This window comes from Aphanomyces astaci, assembly GCF_000520075.1.
Source record: "Aphanomyces astaci strain APO3 unplaced genomic scaffold supercont1.10, whole genome shotgun sequence".
NCBI lineage: Eukaryota > Oomycota > Saprolegniomycetes > Saprolegniales > Verrucalvaceae > Aphanomyces > Aphanomyces astaci.
This window is the reverse complement of record NW_009798273.1, coordinates 1,320,460-1,343,783: the sequence shown is the minus strand read 5'-3', so window position 1 is coordinate 1,343,783 and position 23,324 is coordinate 1,320,460. Positions and strand designations below refer to the sequence as shown.

At 47.2% G+C, this 23,324-nt stretch overlaps 7 protein-coding genes across 8 annotated transcripts; 4 read left to right on the top strand and 3 right to left on the bottom strand.

Annotated features, from left to right (window-relative positions):
• Positions 1-67: 67 nt before the first annotated feature.
• On the top strand, positions 68-2,722 carry H257_05594 (hypothetical protein). The gene is made up of 9 exons (XM_009830515.1): positions 68-290; positions 372-627; positions 697-856; positions 952-1,048; positions 1,106-1,158; positions 1,217-1,319; positions 1,798-2,076; positions 2,128-2,259; positions 2,510-2,722. Exons 1-9 carry the CDS (start codon positions 77-79, stop codon positions 2,575-2,577), a joined length of 1,362 nt encoding a protein of 453 aa, XP_009828817.1. The 5' UTR covers positions 68-76; the 3' UTR covers positions 2,578-2,722.
• Positions 2,723-3,968: 1,246 nt separating this feature from the next.
• On the bottom strand, positions 3,969-5,543 carry H257_05593 (hypothetical protein; the record flags this gene model as incomplete). The annotated part of the gene is made up of 2 exons (XM_009830514.1): positions 5,379-5,543; positions 3,969-4,784 (listed from the first exon to the last, which is right to left on the bottom strand). Exons 1-2 carry the CDS (start codon positions 5,487-5,489, stop codon positions 3,969-3,971), a joined length of 927 nt encoding a protein of 308 aa, XP_009828816.1. The 5' UTR covers positions 5,490-5,543.
• A 1,262-nt stretch (positions 5,544-6,805) lies between these two features.
• Positions 6,806-9,687, bottom strand: H257_05592 (hypothetical protein). The gene is made up of 4 exons (XM_009830513.1): positions 9,439-9,687; positions 8,800-9,366; positions 8,254-8,366; positions 6,806-7,659 (listed from the first exon to the last, which is right to left on the bottom strand). The coding sequence occupies exons 1-4, from the start codon at positions 9,671-9,673 to the stop codon at positions 6,844-6,846; spliced, it is 1,731 nt and encodes a 576-aa protein (XP_009828815.1). The 5' UTR covers positions 9,674-9,687; the 3' UTR covers positions 6,806-6,843.
• A 692-nt stretch (positions 9,688-10,379) lies between these two features.
• Positions 10,380-12,517, top strand: H257_05591 (hypothetical protein). The gene has a single exon (XM_009830512.1). It carries the CDS (start codon positions 10,398-10,400, stop codon positions 12,495-12,497), a length of 2,100 nt encoding a protein of 699 aa, XP_009828814.1. The 5' UTR covers positions 10,380-10,397; the 3' UTR covers positions 12,498-12,517.
• A 1,551-nt stretch (positions 12,518-14,068) lies between these two features.
• Positions 14,069-15,732, bottom strand: H257_05590. 2 transcript variants are annotated; one of them, XM_009830510.1, is made up of 3 exons: positions 15,410-15,732; positions 15,249-15,360; positions 14,069-15,196 (listed from the first exon to the last, which is right to left on the bottom strand). In XM_009830510.1, the coding sequence occupies exons 1-3, from the start codon at positions 15,653-15,655 to the stop codon at positions 14,112-14,114; spliced, it is 1,443 nt and encodes a 480-aa protein (XP_009828812.1). In that variant the 5' UTR covers positions 15,656-15,732; the 3' UTR covers positions 14,069-14,111. The 2 variants fall into 2 exon arrangements, with proteins under 2 accessions (XP_009828812.1, XP_009828813.1); XM_009830511.1 differs by having other exon boundaries at positions 14,069-15,360.
• Positions 15,733-19,969: 4,237 nt separating this feature from the next.
• Positions 19,970-20,744, top strand: H257_05589 (hypothetical protein; the record flags this gene model as incomplete). The annotated part of the gene is made up of 2 exons (XM_009830509.1): positions 19,970-20,160; positions 20,222-20,744. The coding sequence occupies 2 exons, from the start codon at positions 19,970-19,972 to the stop codon at positions 20,742-20,744; spliced, it is 714 nt and encodes a 237-aa protein (XP_009828811.1).
• A 368-nt stretch (positions 20,745-21,112) lies between these two features.
• On the top strand, positions 21,113-22,928 carry H257_05588 (hypothetical protein; the record flags this gene model as incomplete). The annotated part of the gene is made up of 2 exons (XM_009830508.1): positions 21,113-22,603; positions 22,842-22,928. The coding sequence occupies 2 exons, from the start codon at positions 21,113-21,115 to the stop codon at positions 22,926-22,928; spliced, it is 1,578 nt and encodes a 525-aa protein (XP_009828810.1).
• Between the last annotated feature and the right edge of the window lie 396 nt (positions 22,929-23,324).

The window sequence follows — 23,324 nt, the reverse complement described above, 5'->3', positions numbered from 1 at the left end:
ATTTGTTGTGAATAAAGAAGACTACCTACTTCATTCCGATACAGATTTATCCGGAGGACCGCTCCACAGATCTTCCATGAAGATGCCGAGGAGTACAATGGCAGGTCGATGGACGACGGCGCTGTGGATGCTTTCAACATACCTTCCACTAGCAAGCGGTATCCACTGCAAGTTGCACGCCAAGACATCGGACTTCCAGACACAATATTCCGTGACTATAGCCATCGGCACACCGGCTCAAGCCTTCGACGTGATCGTGGACACGGGGTCGTCAGATTTGTGGGTTCAAGGTGACCGCTCATCCTGCTCCTTCTTGTCATTGTACTTTGCCACACACGTATATAATTATGACGGTTGCGCTCGTTCTGTAGGCACGGACTGCGTGGCGTGTAACGGCCAGCCGCGATTTGCCGCAATCGCATCGACATCCTTCCGTCCTGACTGCGGCCGCGGCAGTTGCACGTACACTGTCTCGTACGGGTCCGGCATGTCGTCGGCAAAGGTCGGCCAGGATCGCATCTCCATTGATTCCTTTGCCTTGGCCGACGACGTTCAATTCGGCGTCGTCTACGACGAGGACGCGTCCATCTCCCAAGTACTCCAGAGCAGCGGCATCCTAGGCCTAGCGTAAAGACCTCATCACCCCACTAGCATCGTAAACATCACTGCCTCAACCATGACAACAACCAATATTAGGTTCAAGTCCATGGCAGCGTTCACCACGCCCTGTGTACAAGACTACATGCAGTCGTTCTCACTGTCATTGAGCCGAACTGCGCCAATGCTATCGATTAACGAACAATTGCCACCTTATAACGATCCAGCGATTGTTTGGGCTAGCATGCCAGTGGAGGAGGTACACGCTATATCAACACCATATCATCCTAGCCTTCAGAATGCTAACCACATCGCATACAACCACATCGCATATCACTCTAAATTCATGTATAGCTGGACGGAATGCACTCGTACTGGATTGTGGGCCTGCCCAACGCCACCCTCGGGTCATTGCAGCTCTGTGGCACCACCACGAATCGATGCCAAGCTAGTACGATCGTTCGCTTCACAATACAAACACTGATTATATATGAACGCTCGTGCTTAGTCCTGGACTCGGGCACTGGCTTCATTGCTGTGCCTTCTACTGCGTGGACTGCTGTACGATATGTGACACTGTTGTAGTCGATAAGAAAGTGAGTTTTCATAGCGTTAATAGGTTGTAACTCAACTGCATGCGGCGGGGTGCTACGCCATCGGTTCGTCAGGTCCGTTTGCCTGTCCTACTATGGACACGTTGCCGCCTTTAACGCTCACGCTGGGTACAATTCTCAATATATCAATGCCATCTCGTTTGATATATATATATATATACTGTACATATATATATATAATCGTGTCATATTGCAACAACTGCATCCTGTTGTGTGGAAACGGAATACCCCAATCTCTCGTTTGATATATATATATATATATATATATATATATATATATCATATAGTCGTGTCATATTGCAACAACTGCACCTGTTGTTACCCCAAAATTTGTTGGATGCATATATATATATATATATATATATATATATATGTCGTGTTATATTGCAACAATTGCACGCTGTTATATTTTGATTTTTTCGTTTCTGGTGTCATACTTACTGTTAATTTACTGTTAATACATTGTATTGATGATATCGTTACCTACTACTAGTACCTGTCATATCCAATGGATGGTCACCATATCTATACTCTTATTCCGATGACATCTAGTAGTTACTACTAGTAATCGTGTTTCATGGTATAGGCACAACGCACGGATATGCGTGTGTGTTGACGCCGTCCATGTACGCGTTTCGCGAGTCTAGTACTACTACTAGCACGGCCGTGATCGTGGGGCTGATTCAGTCGCCGATGGACATTTGGATCTTGGGCTCGCTGTTCCTGCACCAGTATTACACTGTGTTTGATATGCGACACGGTGAAGTTCGAATGACGGAGCTATTGGAGCAACCAGTGCTAGAACAACTGCAGCCCGTGCCCATCTCGATACACGACCAGCCGTCATATTTTGATCGATACTTTGGTATAAACTGGCGTCGTTTGTGTACAAGTTGCTCCAACACTCTAAGTGTAGATGAAGACGTAGCCGAGCATGTGATGGTCGTGGTGGTGCTCGGAGTGAGCCTGATGCTGTTGTACATGATGGTGTGGCAGCCACATTTTTCTCGACGCCAATACCCGTGGGATAGAAGCACTACGTCTGACGGTCAGTGATGTTTGGTGAAATATATATTTATTGTGCTTTCGAGTGAAATTTCATTGTGGCGTGGTTTCTCGTTGCAATTTAAATCGATTTGATTGGCTACTTCAGATGAGCTCAAAATTATTATCCAATCAAAACCCTCTCAATGAAATTCAACCAATCACATCGATTGTGGATCGGTTTGGTTGGCGTGATTCGATTGCCCCCCCGCCCAAAATTGTATATCGACAATTTTGTATTCGTTTAATCGTAGACTTGCTGCTCGTGAGTTTACTTGAGCATGACCTGCAGTGGAAACAGCAGCCCCCACCAGCCAAGTAAAACGCCCAGTCGTTTCGATTTATCATAATCGTATGGGAACCCTTTGTTCAAATCCTAGAGTTAAAATAAAGCCAACACCAGACTATGTATTACAGTAGGACAACGTTAGTTAGTACTAATATTAATCATACTATTGAAAGCTTACCAGTAATCCACCAACCTTAAAATGGAAAAAATAAATAAAAATAATACTATTGTGCCGAATATATAATTCTCTAGACTGGAAACCTCGAAAACTGTGTTTTAACTGTAAAATAATGTTGGTTAATAAAACCTCGATATGATTAATAGAGTGGAAACTCGAAAATAGTTTTTTTCCAATTTACTGTTAGTAGGATACCGGTAATGGTTCATGATATAAGAACCCGTGTGTCCAAAGTAGCAGCAGCTGCAGTCACTTGGATATATCTTATTGCTATATATATATATATATATATATATATATATATATATTCATGGAACGGACACAGGGATCCATTCATTCATTGCTTTTGGGCCGTACTACAGCATTTAATTGTGCATTTGAGAGGACCTCCCTGTCGGACGTTGTTCCTGATAAGTAAGTCTATATTGATCTCTTTGTACGATACCTCTATTTGTACATATCTTTTAACTATCAATATCATTCTGAATATTTCAATTCAACCTTTCCACATATATAAAATCAAAATCCATGATTAATATATTACCGTCCTGCTCCATCTAGTTCGTATTCGCAGCACAACTTGTTTCATTGGTCGACATACATATATACTATTACCATCTGAATTAACAATAGTTAGCTGGACCAATCAATATAAAAACAGTGGTGGAATACTAATCAATCAAATTATCCACTCTTCGCCTAATTCAACATCGAAGTAGTGTGTGAATGAAACTAGTGTGATTGGAGCATTTTTACATACAAAAGTCAGTACAAAGAATCGATAATAGATTTGGCAAAGAATCAGCACAAAAGTCCACATTTTGGGTAAAAAGACAATACTACGGGTATGTATACAATATGTATGTTACTTGATTCTTGTTATGGGCCTTGATTGGTCGATCGATTGTCTGCCGAATTATTTGGTGATTCTGCTCATTCGATTGAGCACCCCCCCCCCCACTTTAATGTTTCGAACAATCGACTTGACAATAGGAGTAGTTCGTATATGTAGTCATTTGTCCCCCCCCACCTATGTAGTAGTACACCATTAATTCCTGCTTATTTTCAAACTATTTCCACGAACCTCCGATATATTTCACCGAATCCCTAATATAATTCACCCAAAATCCATTTTATTAAATATATCGGAGGTTCGTGGAAATATTTTGAACAAAAGCTGAAATTAATCGCAAAATGGTGCAGTTTGTTTGCACTGTAAACAACATTGATTCATTCGATTCGTCATTCAGATCAAGTGGGAAATAGTGGGCGACTCGGATGTGGTCTGTACGGGTCGTCTTTTCCGTTGAGCTTGTTCGACCGACAGCGCCGCGGCTTCGCGTTCCAGCACTTTAAAGAACAAATCGTATCGCACTTGGGTGCCGTGGGTCTTGCATTGCAACCTCACAAACGTGTTGAACTTGAGTTTCGAGAACTTGAACCCGTAGTTGGCAATGACATGTCGGAGCACATCTCGTTCAACAAATCGTGATTGGGTCGGGTCGTGGCTTTGCAACTCGGCGAGCAACTCGTGCAAGTCAAGTCGATGGGTGGTTGTGTGGCGGTGGATGGCGTTGACCATCCGCCTTTGTAGCTCCAGAACGTCTGTAAAGTGCTCGAGAACTTGCTTGAGTTCACCGGGGCATACGCGGACGATGCCGTTAATGAGCGCGAACTGCCGAATGATCCGTGGACTCAACAGCGTCATGTTGACGAGCAAAAGCGCCAGTTGCGATGCAATGACGCCGAGTGACCACCCGCGGGCCTTGCGCAGTAGCACCATAAACGCCTGGAACAGAAAGCCAAAGTAAAACGCGTTCAAAGTCAGGCAAAACTTGGCCAGCACGTGCACCGCCTTGCGACTGAACAGCGGCAGATGCAAATCACAAGCCAAGTGCGGCGTCGGGTGCTTTCGCCCCCATTTTGACCCAGTCACCTTGCGAAACATGGTCGCACACAGCGCCGCAAAACTCGACTCGGTCTCGTACTCTGGTAGGTGCTCTGTGCGGTCAAACAGTTGGAGCAGCGTCGTTTCAGTTGTATCGACGGGGGCCACCTCGGCCTACAAAACAGAGACAAGACATGACGTATATATATATATATATATATCTTGTCAAGTTGATTGTTCGAAATATTAAAGTGGGGGGGGGGGTGCTCAATTGAATGACCAGAAGAAACAAATACTTCGGCAGACAATCGATATACGACCAATCAAAACCCAGATCAAGAATCAACTAGCCAATCAAATTATCCACTCACATTCGACCAAATATCCAACATCGAATTAGTGTGTGAAGAACAATCGATGGATCGATTGGGCAAAGAATCAGCACAAAGGTCCAACTTTTGGGTAAATGGACAAGATATATATATATATATTGTCCATTTACATGTCATCAACGTTTATATATATCCATATATATATACATATATAAACGGTGAGGACATGTGGGGATGGGCGTGTCAATAATAATCACGTCAAATGGAAATAAATATGTGAACGCATATCTGTGTATATAAAACGAAGCTGGATATTTTGACCAAACTGAACCATATAATTTCTGACGAACGCTAGTACAAGGTACCACAGGTCATACTCGTGACGAGATTGGTGACGACATGGGTGACGATATTGGTGACGAGATTGGTGACATACCGAGTCTGCAATGTGCTTGAGGGCCGACACAAGCTGCGCTTCGTCACCGCCGGCGTGCACGACCATAATCGACACGCACTTCTTCAAGTACGCGTACAACAATAGCATCATCACTACATACTCATTCAAACCACTCCAAGGTACAACGTTATTTCACGTTCCATCTGAAACAAATACACATATATATATTGTGCTTTCGAGTGAAATTTCATTGTGTTGTGGTTTCTCGTTGGAATTTAAATCGATTTGATTGGCTACTTCAGATGAGCTCAAAATTATTAGCCAATCAAAACCTTCTCAATCAAAAATTCAACCAATCAGATCGATTGTGGATCGGTTTGGTCGGTCCCCAAATTTGTATCAAATCGACAATACACAAGGACTACTACTACGCAAACAAGTATTTTTGCATTGAAGTATCTCAACAACGTTATTTAACGTTAAATAACGTTACTTATCATGAACGACTTGAACGAAAGAAAACAGATATGGTAATAGCCTATATATATATATATATATATATATTCATGGAACGGACACAGGGATCCATTCATTCATTGCTTTTGGGCCGTACTACAGCATTTAATTGTGCATTTGAGAGGACCTCCCTGTCGGACGTTGTTCCTGATAAGTAAGTCTATATTGATCTCTTTGTACGATACCTCTATTTGTACATATCTTTTATATCAATATATATCATTCTGAATATTTCAATTCAACCTTTCCACATATATAAAATCAAAATCCATGATTAATATATTACCGTCCTGCTCCATCTAGTTCGTATTCGCAGCACAACTTGTTTCATTGGTCGACATACATATATACTATTACCATCTGAATTAACAATAGTTAGCTGGACCAATCAATATAAAAACAGTGGTGGAATACTAATCAATCAAATTATCCACTCTTCGCCTAATTCAACATCGAAGTAGTGTGTGAATGAAACTAGTGTGATTGGAGCATTTTTACATACAAAAGTCAGTACAAAGAATCGATAATAGATTTGGCAAAGAATCAGCACAAAAGTCCACATTTTGGGTAAAAAGACAATACTACGGGTATGTATACAATATGTATGTTACTTGATTCTTGTTATGGGCCTTGATTGGTCGATCGATTGTCTGCCGAATTATTTGGTGATTCTGCTCATTCGATTGAGCACCCCCCCCCCCACTTTAATATTTCGAACAATCGACTTGACAATAGGAGTAGTTCGTATATGTAGTCATTTGTCCCCCCCCACCTATGTAGTAGTACACCATTAATTCCTGCTTATTTTCAAACTATTTCCACGAACCTCCGATATATTTCACCGAATCCCCAATATAATTCACCCAAAATCCATTTTATTAAATATATCGGAGGTTCGTGGAAATATTTTGAACAAAAGCTGAAATTAATCGCAAAATGGTGCAGTTTGTTTGCACTGTAAACAACATTGATTCATTCGATTCGTCATTCAGATCAAGTGGGAAATAGTGGGCGACTCGGATGTGGTCTGTACGGGTCGTCTTTTCCGTTGAGCTTGTTCGACCGACAGCGCCGCGGCTTCGCGTTCCAGCACTTTAAAGAACAAATCGTATCGCACTTGGGTGCCGTGGGTCTTGCATTGCAACCTCACAAACGTGTTGAACTTGAGTTTCGAGAACTTGAACCCGTAGTTGGCAATGACATGTCGGAGCACATCTCGTTCAACAAATCGTGATTGGGTCGGGTCGTGGCTTTGCAACTCGGCGAGCAACTCGTGCAAGTCAAGTCGATGGGTGGTTGTGTGGCGGTGGATGGCGTTGACCATCCGCCTTTGTAGCTCCAGAACGTCTGTAAAGTGCTCGAGAACTTGCTTGAGTTCACCGGGGCATACGCGGACGATGCCGTTAATGAGCGCGAACTGCCGAATGATCCGTGGACTCAACAGCGTCATGTTGACGAGCAAAAGCGCCAGTTGCGATGCAATGACGCCGAGTGACCACCCGCGGGCCTTGCGCAGTAGCACCATAAACGCCTGGAACAGAAAGCCAAAGTAAAACGCGTTCAAAGTCAGGCAAAACTTGGCCAGCACGTGCACCGCCTTGCGACTGAACAGCGGCAGATGCAAATCACAAGCCAAGTGCGGCGTCGGGTGCTTTCGCCCCCATTTTGACCCAGTCACCTTGCGAAACATGGTCGCACACAGCGCCGCAAAACTCGACTCGGTCTCGTACTCTGGTAGGTGCTCTGTGCGGTCAAACAGTTGGAGCAGCGTCGTTTCAGTTGTATCGACGGGGGCCACCTCGGCCTACAAAACAGAGACAAGACATGACGTATATATATATATATATATATCTTGTCAAGTTGATTGTTCGAAATATTAAAGTGGGGGGGGGGGTGCTCAATTGAATGACCAGAAGAAACAAATACTTCGGCAGACAATCGATATACGACCAATCAAAACCCAGATCAAGAATCAACTAGCCAATCAAATTATCCACTCACATTCGACCAAATATCCAACATCGAATTAGTGTGTGAAGAACAATCGATGGATCGATTGGGCAAAGAATCAGTACAAAGGTCCAACTTTTGGGTAAATGGACAAGATATATATATATATATTGTCCATTTACATGTCATCAACGTTTATATATATCCATATATATATACATATATAAACGGTGAGGACATGTGGGGATGGGCGTGTCAATAATAATCACGTCAAATGGAAATAAATATGTGAACGCATATCTGTGTATATAAAACGAAGCTGGATATTTTGACCAAACTGAACCATATAATTTCTGACGAACGCTAGTACAAGGTACCACAGGTCATACTCGTGACGAGATTGGTGACGACATGGGTGACGATATTGGTGACGAGATTGGTGACATACCGAGTCTGCAATGTGCTTGAGGGCCGACACAAGCTGCGCTTCGTCACCGCCGGCGTGCACGACCATAATCGACACGCACTTCTTCAAGTACGCGTACAACAATAGCATCATCACTACATACTCATTCAAACCACTCCAAGGTACAACGTTATTTCACGTTCCATCTGAAACAAATACACATATATATATTGTGCTTTCGAGTGAAATTTCATTGTGTTGTGGTTTCTCGTTGGAATTTAAATCGATTTGATTGGCTACTTCAGATGAGCTCAAAATTATTAGCCAATCAAAACCTTCTCAATCAAAAATTCAACCAATCAGATCGATTGTGGATCGGTTTGGTCGGTCCCCAAATTTGTATCAAATCGACAATACACAAGGACTACTACTACGCAAACAAGTATTTTTGCATTGAAGTATCTCAACAACGTTATTTAACGTTAAATAACGTTACTTATCATGAACGACTTGAACGAAAGAAAACAGATATGGTAATAGCCTATATATATATATATATATATATATATATATATATATATATCGTACCGGTGAGGGCCGAGATGAGCGCAAAGAGCACGAGAAGGCGATTCTTGTGGATGGAGTCTCGGATCGTTGGGCTGCTCAGGTCGTCGCGGTAGGCGGGCAGACTGTAGTCGCTTAGGATGTAGTAGAACCCCTGCACGAGCACGAGCAGAATCCACGTGGACTTTTCAACTTCGTACAGGTGGATGATCTCCGTGTCTTGAACGGCGCGGAGGTACTTGGCGAAGAGGAACAGCCGCGGAAGCTTGTACTGCCGCAGAAAGAAGTCGCGAAGGATGAACATCTTGGTCGCTGACACGTACGGCTTGGCGATATGGGGTTGTGTGCCGTCCGCGGTGGCCTTGGCGTACAGCTCGGACGGCGTTAGGAGCGATAACTCGTCCAGTTGGACGTTGCGCGCGCGAAGGCGGAGAAACATGATCACCGACTGAATGGTCAGGGAGATGGCGAAGAAGAGAATCATGTCGTCAGTGGCCTCCCATGCCGTGTACTTGTCGCTGTCGTCCTCAAATACACCAAACTCCATGAGCCGCTTACTCAGAAAGTTGATGAGACCCCCGACGAGAAGCTCTACATGATGATGTTGAGGGATCGAGCATGAGAATGACGACGATGGATGGATACATGGAGAAGGAGACGCACCACGGTACATTTGGGTGAGCAGTTTGAAGTACTTGGGGTGCGGAGACGCTTTGAGTTCCAACTGTGTGAGCAGCGACTTTATGAGCACCACGAACGCTATCACGTACACGAACGAGAGCAGACTGCTGTACACAGGAAGCTGCAGGCCAATGTGGAAGAGGTTGCCCATGGGGAACGTCTTGTCCACCGGCGAGGCATCGAAGGACGCCGAGTCGAACGCAGTCTCTTGGTCCATGGCGTCAACCGGCGGCGACTTTCAAATATGAAACCGAGGCCATCATCAATCATGACGGCATGTCAAATAAACCTGTCATATTTAATTTTCGGTCGTTTAGTATTTGTAGAATTCGCAAAAAAATATGGTGCTTTCCGGACAATAGAGATTGCAAATACTATTAATATTAATAATACTTTGAAGTATTAACACAGTCTTGTGAATTCGCTAGGAACTATCAAAACACGTGTGGTGGTTTTAAGATTGAATCACGCCGGAAACACTTCTGATTGGCTGCATACACTAGTCTTTCTGTAAGAGCCAATCCGATCCACGCAAAAATAGATTAGCCAATAGTCTGGATTCGTGATTCGATACGGCAGTGAGATTCGATTTGATGGGGTCTGGTGGATATTTGTACCGAATCCACAATACTCAGTACCTATTAATACAGTAGTACTGTAGTACCAGTAGTATATTAATAGATTGAGTGTCGTCGATGTAATAAAATCTACGAATGCTGCTTCTGTACGTACTACTTGTACTACTTCTTGGACTACACGAGAAAGCCATGCATTTTGAGGTACTACTAACATGTAGGCTCAGTCACAAAGGTATCATACAGTGCTGTAGGCTTCAATAACTTTGCGGTTAGGAACGAGGTTATTAATATTTGCGCTGCCGGATAGTATTCATTGTGAGAGGTTTCCATTCACATTTTCGACAGTACAGTACACGTCCATCTATGAGTAGTACGTCGGCGGCGGATTACGCGAATGCGACGGCGGCGTCAGCGTACGAGTATAGTGTCCAGACGCTCCTTCACGCTGGACTGGATGAGAGCGTGTCGGTGCCGCTGCAGCTGGCGTTCATCTTGGCCGTGACACTGTTCGTCTTGGGGTTTGAGTTCTTGATCGAGTCGGTCGAAGCCATCATCGAGCGACATCCGACGTACTGGACGCTACTCAACAAGATGTACCGGGAGTTGCTCGTGGGGGGTCTCACGGCGTTCGTGTCCAAGCGCATCGATCAATGGGACATTTTGTCCGCGTACAGTCAAACCAAGCTCAACCTGAGCGACGACATGGTGTTGTACTTTTCGCTGTCGATTGCGATCCAGTCGGCGCTCATGTTCATGATGCTGCGTCGGCGGAACCGCAACGTGGACGCGCTTTCTGCGCTCGGCGCGCGGGACTTGGTCGAGGTCATGTCCGCCGACCCCGACCGCGCCGCGTCTCGATTGTCCCAGTCCGCCATGAAGACCAAGATCCTCCAGCACTTCTTCCTCACCACGTTTGGGCTCCCCGACCTGTTCTCGTTCCCAAAGTACCTCCGTGCGATCCAAGATGCCGAGATCTTTTCCCTCTTTGACATTGAAATCATCGAGTGGCTGCTGCTCGTGGCAGTGTACGCGTTCTTCTTTTGGTTTGCCAACCTCTTCGACATCATGCGCTTCGTTCCCGAAGGCGCGACCGACGACGCCATCGACGCCGGCGTCGGCTTGGCCAACGCCAAGCGCATCCAAGCCGGCCGCGTCGGTATCCTACTCGTGTTTGTGCTCGTGCTATCTGTGACGCTGTTCGTGTTGTACCAGTACATCCGGTTCCGTGTACACCAGATCGTCGTGCACGCAGGGGGGTACCGAGCTTCGTACTTGGAAGCTATCATGGCCATTGCCGCGGACGAAGACGCGGCGCCGCCCCCGCTCTCCAACGACCGCGCGATCGGCCAAATGGCGGAGCTCGCCGACTCGCTCGCCGACGTTGAAGATCACTCGGGTATTTGGGACCTCTTGACTTCAGCATGGCGGTACATGGCGGGAACGCCCCATGCAGCTAAACCCAACGTCGCGATGCCAATCCAAGACCTCCACCTGCGCTTTTTTAGCCGGAAAGCCATTCACGTGTTTGCCAAGATTCTGCTGTCATTCAACGCCATGTACTTTGCGCTGGTGTGGGCTACGTTCAATGCATCCATCGCGCCCGTGCTCGTGTCGGGCGAAGCCACGTGGTACCCCCTCGCCCTCGTCGGCATCATGGCCGTGCTCGTGTTCAACATGATGTTCTTTGCGCCCCGCCTCGTCCGCCAGCTCGCGCTCGTGAACGCGACTGTGCGCGTGAATCCAACCCAACTGAAAGCTGTGATCGAACACTTTTCGGATGTGCTGGACATGCAAACCAAGATGGCTGACGCCGTCGCCGTGTATTGCGACGCCAATCTCAAAGACGTGGCCGACATGGAGATGGACTTGGACGCGCTGGACCCTGCGGGAACGCTCGTAGTCGACTGCGAAGTCCTGCGCGGGGTCGTGAAACGCTACGGGTTTCGCTTTTCAAGAAACAAATTTCAAACGTTTGTTCGCCTCCAGTTTCAAACCCGAGGCACGACTGTCCCGTACTTGGAATTTACCAAGTTGCTGTCGAGTTTGCTGCGACAGCGTGCGGCAGCATGCGATGATGACGACGACGACGACAGGGATGTGACGCACCCGACGTTGCATCACTCCAACGACCTCGCAGATGGCCAAGTGGACAGCGCCGCCATCGCCGCGACCCTATCACTTCATGAAGCAATCGGGTTGAGTGTGAAGAAACAACAACCCATGCACCAGTCCAGCACTGGCGGCAGCTTCCGACGGCCGACACCGCTGCTCTTGGATACCCTCTCAGCCTACACACGTGTGAATGCAGAGGACGATGCGACACAGGAAGCCATGTATGCGACACTGCGTACGCCGCCGCCGGCTTCGACGACAGCTAATACGGCGGCGGCGGTGGCTGGTGGTGGTGCTGCACAACCAACGACAAGCAACGTCAGTAGTAGTACCACGACTACTACGCCATAATATATATTGTGCTATCGAGCTATAAACTTGGTATTTTCGGTAGATTCGACGCAAATTCACATCAAATCGTCGAAACGTCATTTTACTTGAACTACATACTAACTTTAGGAGTACTCAATATGACTCTTGTCCGTATATGGAGAAACCCTGCAATTTGATTGGCCGAATGGTTTTATCTGGAAAATTTCATTGGCTACTTCGTCGATTTTCGATTGGCGCAACCCCAGTCCATTTTGCAATCGAATTACTGTACCAATACTACAGTACATTAACTACTATAGTGTACTTACTACACGACGACGCTCTTCGAACTCAACTCGCTGGTGCTATGTGCATTGATCGCCAAAGTGTAGGACTTCGACTATCATGGACACCGTTTGGCTAGGACGATATATTTGCTTCCAATCCAAGCGATATACTAACGTTCTATGGACCCCGCTAGAGCTTAGGGCTGGTCTGGATGCCACGTCATAAAATTATGCCATAAACCGTTTTGGCAAGTCTTCAAATGTTTCCCAAAGTCTGATATCCCATGAAAAAAAGGAGAAAAGAAGAATCTACAAAGTTGTCTGGATTACCAGCTAAATATTGGAAGAAATATTCGATTTTTCCGATTCAAGTGCAAGACTTCAACATGAACACAAACCTCCATAGAAAAGTTGGACCAAATCGGCCCATTTGTTTTATGCCATAAAACACCCGATTCTCAAGAAAATTGTGGCAAAAAGTTTTGAATTTTGGTGGCATCCAGACGCACAAAATCTCGAAAAATGGAATATTTCGATTTTGGCAACTTCAAAAACCGGCTGCCATTTTATGCCATTTTTCGTGGCATCCAGACCAGCCCTCAACGTTATATTTTGTTTCGACGACTGGTGTTGCCATTGGATTGACTGTGAAATCGCTTTCGCATGGGCTTGTTATTAATTGTCCCATGGATTTCTGTAGAAATGTCAACCAAATTCAAAATTATCTACTACTTACATTAGCACAAAACATACAAACAATTGAGTTTTTTTGTAGTATGCGTTTTAGTTCATTTAAAATTATTCAAGGAATACTACTTGATAAACAAGTTTGTGACTGGTCATTCATTCAATCTCTGGGCTAGAGGTCTAGACTGTATCTCCAGTATTTACAGTTAAAATATAATTTGGTGAATATTGTGAATTCGCTATAAACTTGCAATATTCGCGTGGCTTATTCTAATCAATATTGAATCAAGCTGGAGTTCTGATTGGTTGAATATATTTGTCCTTTAGGTACGAGCGAATCAAATCCACTCAAAATTGGTTTAGCCAATAGTGTCGATTTGTGATTCGGTGGCGAAACACATGCATGTACCGAATGTCAGTATAAGTATACATGTGTTTATTACTTCTAGATGCGTGGCCAGGGGAAAAGCTCACAATTTGGTTAATTCGAAATCGTATTCTATCACTACGGAGTATTATTTACTCGTAATATAATTGCAACATCATAAGAATAACATCAATATTTATAGCAAACAAATAATCATCCTGCTTCCCCCCACAGTTCAACCCACACGTTTGGATCGAAGTATTTATAGTCTCTCTCTGGTTGTTATAACGTGCTTCGTATTATTCTGTTATATTATTTTACCAACACCCGAATGTTGGTAATATCAAACTTGCCATGGAACTGTTCTTGAAACACTAGGCGGAATTCGCCGAAAAACGGATACCCGCTGTTGGGGTCGTGGCCAGCCGCGCAGTTGCCTTCAGGCTTGACGCCCCAGTACGTGTTGGCATTGTTGTACATCTTGTCGGCGGGGGTCCCGCCTTGGATGTCGGCAGTGCCGTCGGCGCCATCCACGATAGTCGGGTCTAGGATCTGCTGGATGAAGAGGCCGTTGCCGTCGCGACCAAATATCACCGCCATCGATATCTTGTTGTGGTATCGCACAGGCCATTGCGCGGCCTGCGACCCTACCGATGGCTGCTTGACGAAGAAGGGCGCATAGCAGTCCTTGGATGCAATGTGTGTCGTGCTTTGGCCAAACGTATCGAGGCCGCTGCCGTAAAATAAGTTCTTGGTGCCTTTGTGCCCGATGGCGGCGTCTCCGTTGAACATCTCGTAGATGTCGTACTCGCCGCAATTGGGCCACCGCGAGTCGCCAAATTGACGGGACAGCGACGTCGGGAGCAGCCAGATGTTGGTGTCCGAGCCAGGGTATGTGACCCACTCGACAAACAAAATCTTCTCGCCAGACCATCCGCGCTTGGTGCGCAGCACGGGCGACTGGTTAAATGGCTTGCCAAACGTTGATACTTCGATCTTGGAGTGTTGGAACCCCCCCGATGCAAAGGACGGGGAGCAATCGTTGTCCCCTTGCCATTCCTCAATGTTTAGCCAGTCGAAGTTTGTGTCTTGGTACGGGTAATGTGGGGCTGGCGGCGACGTGGTGGGGGGGGGGGTCGGAGCAGCGGTCGGAGGATCCGTGGGAGGGGGAGTGGGGGCAGATGTAGGTGGGGGGGTTGATGTGGTCGTGGTGGGGGGGTCTGTGGTGGGGGGGTCCGTGGTGGTCGACACTGTCGCAGATTCAATCGAGTGGGCGACGGTAGTGTTGTCGAACTTGGTCGTGAAAGTGGGCTCGGGAGTGTGCACGATAGCGCAATCCGCCGCCGTGGTGTTTGTCGAATTCACAAACGTAAAGTTGGAGGGCAATGGCAGGACCTCTACAGCATACATTAACAATGCAACTGTGCGTCGTTGAATCGAGCTATGTACCAGTGAGGACAGAGTCGTCGACGCCGTTCGACCCGACGGACGTTTCGCCGTCGTAGGTTGGTGCAGCTGCTGCTGCATTGGCCGGGGCAACGGTCGTCGTCGTCGTGGCAACCTACTCCCTCGAGTGAACAACTAGGAAACAAGTAGATGGGGTGACGTACCGTTTGAGCGACCCCAGACGTCAGGCTGGCTTCGTCCGACGAAGATGTAGTCGACGCGATGACTGCAATCGACACACCGACCACGAGCAACCCGGCCGCGGCCATGATCAACCGCTTCCGAGCCACAAGTTGCTCGTACAAGAACGAGTTGCTGTCGCGCTTGCCGTCCAGGTCGTTGTCGTCCGGCAATTCCGTGTGCAGAATAACGGAAGAAGACCGCGCAGTATCATGGGCGTTGTACACCATGATGAAGCAAATGCCAAAATGGTGTGCTTGCGCAGCATCGCCATAGCGCTACACTACCATTACAACGGTAACGTGTGTGGTGGCAAGCTACTATTGTCGCCGTTTCCACCATTACGTTATTTTGTTTCACCTGTATAGGTCAAAAATACGTTTAATGGGTTAAACCATTAAACCACATACCTCCATGAGCACTACAGTAGCAACCTGTAGCGACCACATACTTGCTTCGTCGTGGAGTCGTAGAACCACGTTCATACTTGTCGTACATGACGCCTACAAGTAGTAGCACGCAGTGTATTATGTTTGCGATGGTTGCTCCAAACAATTCTGTAAACAGGGAGGACGTCCCATCGTAGTGTATTACTCAAACAATAAAACGTGTGTTTATCCTATTGAACACATACAGTTGTTTTTGCACACACACCCCACAATAAGTAAAAGTCCTAATCCGATTGGTATACGGGTAAAAAAATCCGAAATCAAAGCATACAACCCGCAAGTGTTTCGGCATGTTTGCAGTCAAATTCGGATGTTGGGAGGGCCCATATGGTGAAGTGGAATCGGCCAATTAGGACGACATGGTAAAGCCAAGGCGGGTGAAATGGCCATTGCATAGCCGACATAAAGCCAAGGGGTGGCGGCGTATTGTGCCGGCAATACATCAGGAGTATGTTTGTTCTATCGACTGCGTCTCATTCTGTGCATTTATTGCGTTGGACGGCAGTTGGACGGCCCAAAGCGAGTTCGCCGCCAGTTCTTTCCTCCCCAAACCTCCGACGCAGCAGCTGTTGGTGCATATCGCTTCGGTTGCAACTGGTTGGTTTGAATTTGTGCTTGGACGAATAATCCTTAACTGTAAGCCAGTAAGTAGCTTACGGTAATTCTTATTGTGTACTCATACTTCCAGTGTAAACCAAAACAACACGTTCCAGCTACTAGGAGGGGTTAAGTGCATTTCGAGTGGGTTGGGATAGCTAACCCCTGGTGATGTAACTGAACCCTGGATATACTGTAGCAGCACAACGGGTCTGGGGGTCCGAGGTTACAGGGCTAACGTTAGCGCTCCTGGTAACTACTCTTGGAACGAAATGATTACGTAAGAAACAGCGATAGCACAAGTGGATGCAATAACTGGAAGCCGTATCTCACTCATCCCAGCGGGTTAATATCACCTTTTTTGGCAATTCCAGGGTACAAAAATGTCAAATTCAGAAAGCGCCTGTAAATAGACCAAGAACGAACCAATCATCGAGTATCTTTTCAGTTAACAACGCACCTACTATACTATTAATACAAGGAACGACGCTGAATACCGGCGCGCCAAATTTGTTGAATTAATATTTGAACTAGCCAATCAAATCAAAGTAATTTGTTTATTTAACATTGATTGGTTAAAACCTTTTCCGGCTCAATTTAAACTGATTTGCACCCCACGACTTGATAACCTTGAATGTCACAACACCACCAGTCAGCCATGTCAGCAACACATCGCAAGCGACCGGACTCTTGCCCAAAAGCTCAGTGTCGCCCGCTTGGCCGAAGCCACAAGTGTCAGAAACGCCATCGTGACCACGGGCTATGCTGAGAGTTGTGTGCGTGATTGGGTGCGCGACAAGTCGATAATGGCAGAGTTCAAAGGATCCAAGACACGCAAGAAGAACACTGGGGCATGTGGTGGCAAGACAATCCTTCCAGACAGCCACGAGCTTGTGATACACATGATGAAGGACCTTCGTCGACAGGAGGTTGCAACAACCTCCGCGCACATGATGCAGTTCCTGCGCGATGGCAACATGCCGTGGATCGAGGAGTACATGGCAACAAGGAAGTCGGGATACAGCTCTCTGTTGCGGCTCCTCCAGCACTTTATGGACCGTCATGGATTCTCGAGGCTGCGTGTCTGTCGCCAAAAGAAGACCCAAGAGGACCTGGAGGAAACCCGGATTGCTTTTGGTAAGCAATTCAACTCTCATCACCCTGACGTGACCATGGACTGTGTCTTTAATGCTGACAAAACTGGATTGACGTACGACATGTGCCCCAACACGATTTGGGCGATCCGCGGCGGTGGCAGCTATGTAGCCAACTCGGAGACCCACTCGTACAGGATGACAGCGCTGTTAACGGTTGGCGGTGATGGTGTCAATTTGCCTTTCCTTTTTGTTACACGTGGCGCGGCTGGCGGCGTGATCGAGTCGAACGAGTTTGACGACTACCCACCAGGCCATCATTATGCTATTCAAGAGAAGGTGTGGATGAATGGCACTGTGTGGAGGTTCTACCTTCGTGACGTGTTGGCCGAGCATATCGAAAACCCATCGGTCCTCCTGGTCGACATCTTCGACTCGCATGTGACGGACGAAAGCGACAGAATTGTTGGTGAAGAGTTGGGGTGTGAACTGTATCCACTGCCCCCGAACAGCACCTCACATTGTCAGCCATTGGATGTTTCCATCATGGGGCCGTTCAAACAACACCTGCGCGATTTGTGGGTGATGAGCCAATCCACTGCGACGACTGCGAAAGAGAAGCGAATTGTTATGATCAAGCGGGCAATTCAAGCATGGGACATGATCACAGAAGCTGAGGTTTGTGCTAGCTTCATCAAGGCGCTACCAAAGTGATTATAGATCTAGATTTAGAATGTTGGTTAAGAATGCGTGTTTTTCTCAATCTTGATTTTAGACTTGATTTTTGTATGCTAAAATGTACGAATTGGCAGGTTCGAACTCGGTGCCAATTGCAATGACTGGTACCCTTAGTTTTCACGATTCAGATATACGGACACACCGGTATTCGGTCAGTGAGCATTGCGCGGCTGATCGTCCTTCGGTTCTAAGGGTGCTAGATATTGGGGGGAGTGCTGAGCAACTATGGCACCCAATCCGTATTTTTTATATTATATTGATGTTTGTATATATTTATATAATGTTTGTATGTCTCGTCACATTTTATGGGTCCCTGGACCCTTAGGTCGCCGCTTGTAATAGGAGTTACTACGCTTTATACCGTATGCAACCAATTTCTCGAAAAGCAGTGTGGATTCAACGGTATATACTCTGTATAAGAATAACCTCTGAACAATAATACTAAGAGCTGGTTTTTCGTCATGCGTTTTGTTTTTATAATTCTGCTTGTCTCATTATTTATTGGATAATATGTAACGCGTTCTGTCCAATCCTGAGTCGATGTCACGCCGGTATTTAGCGTCGTTCCCTGTAGTACTAGTACCATTTTTCGATTAACTGTAAGTTCAGGTATTTTCCGGTATATTTCGTCCTACGCACAACTGATTCACGCAATGTGCGTTATGTTCGCTGAACATTCGATTTATTTCGTCCAGACCCGACATCATTGCAGTATATTTCGACTATTCTCCGGGATATACTCACCCCACAGGCGGTATATGTCACACGTTATTCAATACGTACTTCATGGGTAAGGCTGTAGAGGATTCATCACGTCAACTCATACCGGTATCTATGATACTGGTATACTACAACCTTACACCTTGCAGCTCAAGTTTCTCTACGGTATGAGTCGACGTGATGAATCCTCTACAACCTTAACGTTACACCTTGCACCTCAAGTTGTTCTACTGTCTTGCCGAAAACCTGAGTGGCATGGAAGTTAGTGCCTGACGAAGCAGCGCGGCTTGTGTTGTGCACGTCTCCTATAAACTAAGAACTTTTCACAAAATTTTCTTGTTATTTCGTTTTCATTTCTCAAACTTTTAGCAAATACTACTAGTAGTAGAGACGCAGAATCGCGATCTTAAAAAACGTGGTGAAGAAATTCTACGTCTCAGATTTAAATTCGGTGAAGAATTGGTCAAGAAATAGACATTAACCAGAAAAAGCAAGGTGAAATAGGCTACAAAATTCAAACAGTTCAAAATTGTAACCTCTTCTGCCAGTATTATAGCCAATCGTGTGTAAGTAAGAAGCAAGGTATGATGGACTCCGATTGGATATTAAAAAGGAGCAAGGTGGCTCACCTTGCGAATTCCATTAACAAGTCATTTAACCAATCGGTATTTTGCATGGGCGAATTGACAGTGAATTTGGGCATAGCGATGGCCATTGAGATATATCTTCATCGCTTCTCATACTGAAGTATCAGATTTGTCAAAAGGGACAGTTTGGTCTGTCTGCTTTGGCCTTCTTCGCAGGGTTCAGACATCCGGAGAGTATCCGGAGAGTTAAAGCCAGTTGTTAAGTCACTCTTTTAGTTTTGCCCCCGACCACGCAAGTGTTCCTCGTGCTCTTGCCCCCTTCCTCAAGTGCTACTCTTTCCTCGTCCTCTTGACAGGTTATGAGCCTACATTCTACCTCTGCACCGTCCTTTGTGGGCACCCCTCTCAATGAATCGCGGCCTCTGGTCTACGCCATCTGGAAGAGGAACTTCTTGTCCCAAGCTATCATCCGCAATGTCGTGGGGTATTTCACCGAGCCAAACCACGATCCCTATGGGATCCATCGCGAGGCGATCAAGATCGGCAAGGAGTATCTCGAAGTTGACGAGGTCGACAACCCCGATTTCTACTATGTAAACCCCTCCTCGGAGACCGATCGTGCGGCCCGACATCAAGGTATACATGTCAGCCATCTTGGCTAAATCGATGGACCGCAAGTCGGCCAAGGCTTTTGCCGCTCAGCGCTTTTTTGCGCACACCCTTTTGGTGTCCGGTATGTCGACCAACCTCCGGCATCTGTACCCAAAAACTACGTGTCTCAACACGCTCTTTGAGCTGCTGAAAACTCGTTTCGAGTCAAATGCCATGGACAACAACCCCACCGTGATTGCTACTCACCTACCGAATCTCAAGTTCACCGAGGACAGTTGTATCGACACCCTCGCCGTGGAACTCAACGACCTCGTGAAGCGTTATCGTGGGCCTATGACGATGCCCACCTTTAATCCTTTGGATGCGTATGCGATCTCGTCTATCGACTATGACACCTACATTTGGACCTATCACACTCTGTGTGCCATGTCCGACGCGTTTATTGTGGAAAAGAACCTCTCTGGGAAGTCATCTAGAACTGTGTTTCGACTGCCCGAGCTGCCGGGCGCCCATCGTTGTTGACGATGTTTGATCTGCCCTCCGCACCGTCCTCGACAATCGCGTCCAACGAGCTTCTGCTTTAGGTCATCTCGGCTCTGCATCCACTACCAAAGCCCGCACTCAGTATGCGGTCATTATGCATGCCGTTGCAACCCCCCCCCCCCCGCACCGCCGCCCCAGGCGATCAGACATCCTGATGGCTCGTTCCAAGTGCTGAATGCATTTGCTATTCTGGCTTATACCCACCTGGACTGTGTCCACAACCCTGGCAAGTCCTGCTTTTACTGTGGGTGTTGCCAATCTTACGTTGCCTGTGTGCACTACCCTCAAGTCGGACTATGTCTGCAACTCCATGCGTGCTGGCTTTGACCGCACAGTCTTTGACAAACATGGCTCTGCCACCGCCAAGAAACTCAAACGCGACGTCGACGCGTCGTTGTGCCCAATCCACCGCCGACGTGACGACCGCGATGATCGCGGAGGGCCTAGTGGCCACGGTGGTTTTAGTGGCCTTTGTGGCCCAGGTCGTGATGACCGTGACCGTGGTGGTCGTGATGACAGTGGCCATGGTGGCTATGGTCGTGATGACCGTAATCGTGGTGGTCGCGATGACCGAGGACGTGGTGGCTCTGGTGGCCGTGACCGTAGCCGTGATCGTGTTGGTCGTGATGACCGTGGCTCTGGGCATTATGACCGTTACGCCGGCAGTGCTGCTTTTGATGCCGTCACCCGTGACCTTGGGTACGGCCGTCCTCCGGTTGCTGCCAACTGCGCCATCATATCATCCTCCCTCAACAATGTCCTCGAAAAGCCGCATCCACCTTCGGTACTACCCAAAGTTTTTACTACGGGCCCTGCCTCACTCTTTAATGTGTTTGCATCGCCACCGCGCCTATCACTTCCTTCGACTATATCGTTCATTTCTCCTAAGCCCCCTTCGGCTCTGCCACATGGGCCAGATACTGTCGAGCCCGACTCATTGCCAACCGACTACGCATCTGGTGCGCCTCCTTCGGCTCTGCCACTCGCGTCAGTTACCGTTGAGCTGGCCTCGTTGCCAGCCAACTACGGGTCTCCCGCTGATGCAAGCGATCTTTCGATTAAGTCCCATCCAACGAGGTTCTCGTCACCGATCGACTACACACTCTACCCATCGCGACCATTATTTCACATCCCAGCCAACCCAACCAAAGTGGATCTTCCACTGTTCCCCCCCAGTGACTTCTCGGTCACCAAGGCCGATCAAAGTTGTTCTTCAACTTCCACCCCAATGTGTGGACGGTATCCGTCCCCATCCACCCTTCCAAGTCATGAAGGGCAATGGCTTTTTGCCCTACATGCGGATCTCCGCTACTGCGAGAAAATCCGGTGGCCCTCCTCTACCGAAGGCGGTGACCTATGCTCCTACCAAGTTTCCCGCTCTGCGTGAACATTGGATCGTTGATTCCAGTGCATCCACCTTGTGCACCCCCAACCGAGATTATTTCTCGCGCTACATTCCATGTGCGCTGTCTTTGACAGTCGGGAACGGCGCCACACTCCCAGTCGTCGGTTATGGCTCCATCTCGATGCTAGTGGACATGTCGCCCCGCGACCAAGTCGATGACATCCGTACATGCACTTTGCGTCTCGACTTCGGACTTCACTGCCATGAACTACAGTTCAACCTGTTCTCCGTCCGCCAAGCGTCGGACGACAACATCACAGTCCGATTTCCGGCTCGTGACATATGTGAGATTACCACCTCCTTTGGAGATGTGCTTAATGCACCCAACAACGCCATGGGACTTTATTCGTTCCCTGCCCAACCCAAGTTCGTGGGCACCGATCCCCGTTTCCGTGCCATGATGGCCTCGTTCGAAACCGCTCTGAGGACCTTTGTGACGAAATACAGTGGATTTTCCACCTTTAACGATCAATTGCATATGTTTGCTTTCTCGTCCGCGTTGCGCTATGCGCATATCACCCATCAACCATCTATGGTCCCCAAGTCAACTCCACCGCCTCCTCTAAACTCTGTCTACTTGAGCGTTGCTCATGCTATGCTTGGCACACCAACTACTACCCGTGTCTATGACACTACTCATGTTTCAACTGACTATCTCGCCAGCCTCGTAGCTGACTCTAAACTTTCCGCAACTAGTCTTGCGCGCCTTTGGCATCGCCGTCTCGGCCATCCTGGCATTGATGCCTTCGAACAAATGACAAAGACAAACCCCGAGGTTATGGTCTTCAAGGCTAAGTACCTTCGTGGTCACTTATGTGAGACTTGTGCTTATGCCAAGTCCAAGCGTAGTCCTTTTGACTCCTCAGCGGTCTTCCTCGCTACTTCCTACCTTGCCCTTGTCCACACGGACATCTGATGACCCAGTCCGATTCTGTCGGCGGGTGCCTACTTCGTAGACTTCATTGACGATTGCTCCCACTTTATGTGGGCTTATCCAATGCGTTATCGGAAAGATCTCTATGAGACGTATGAACTATTTCGTACGGATGCCATGTCTATGTTTAAACATGACGTTGGCGAGTTGCGTCATATGTACGCACCCCACGGACATTGGCACTCTCCAAAGTGACAACGCCAAAGAATTCGAGAAGCTC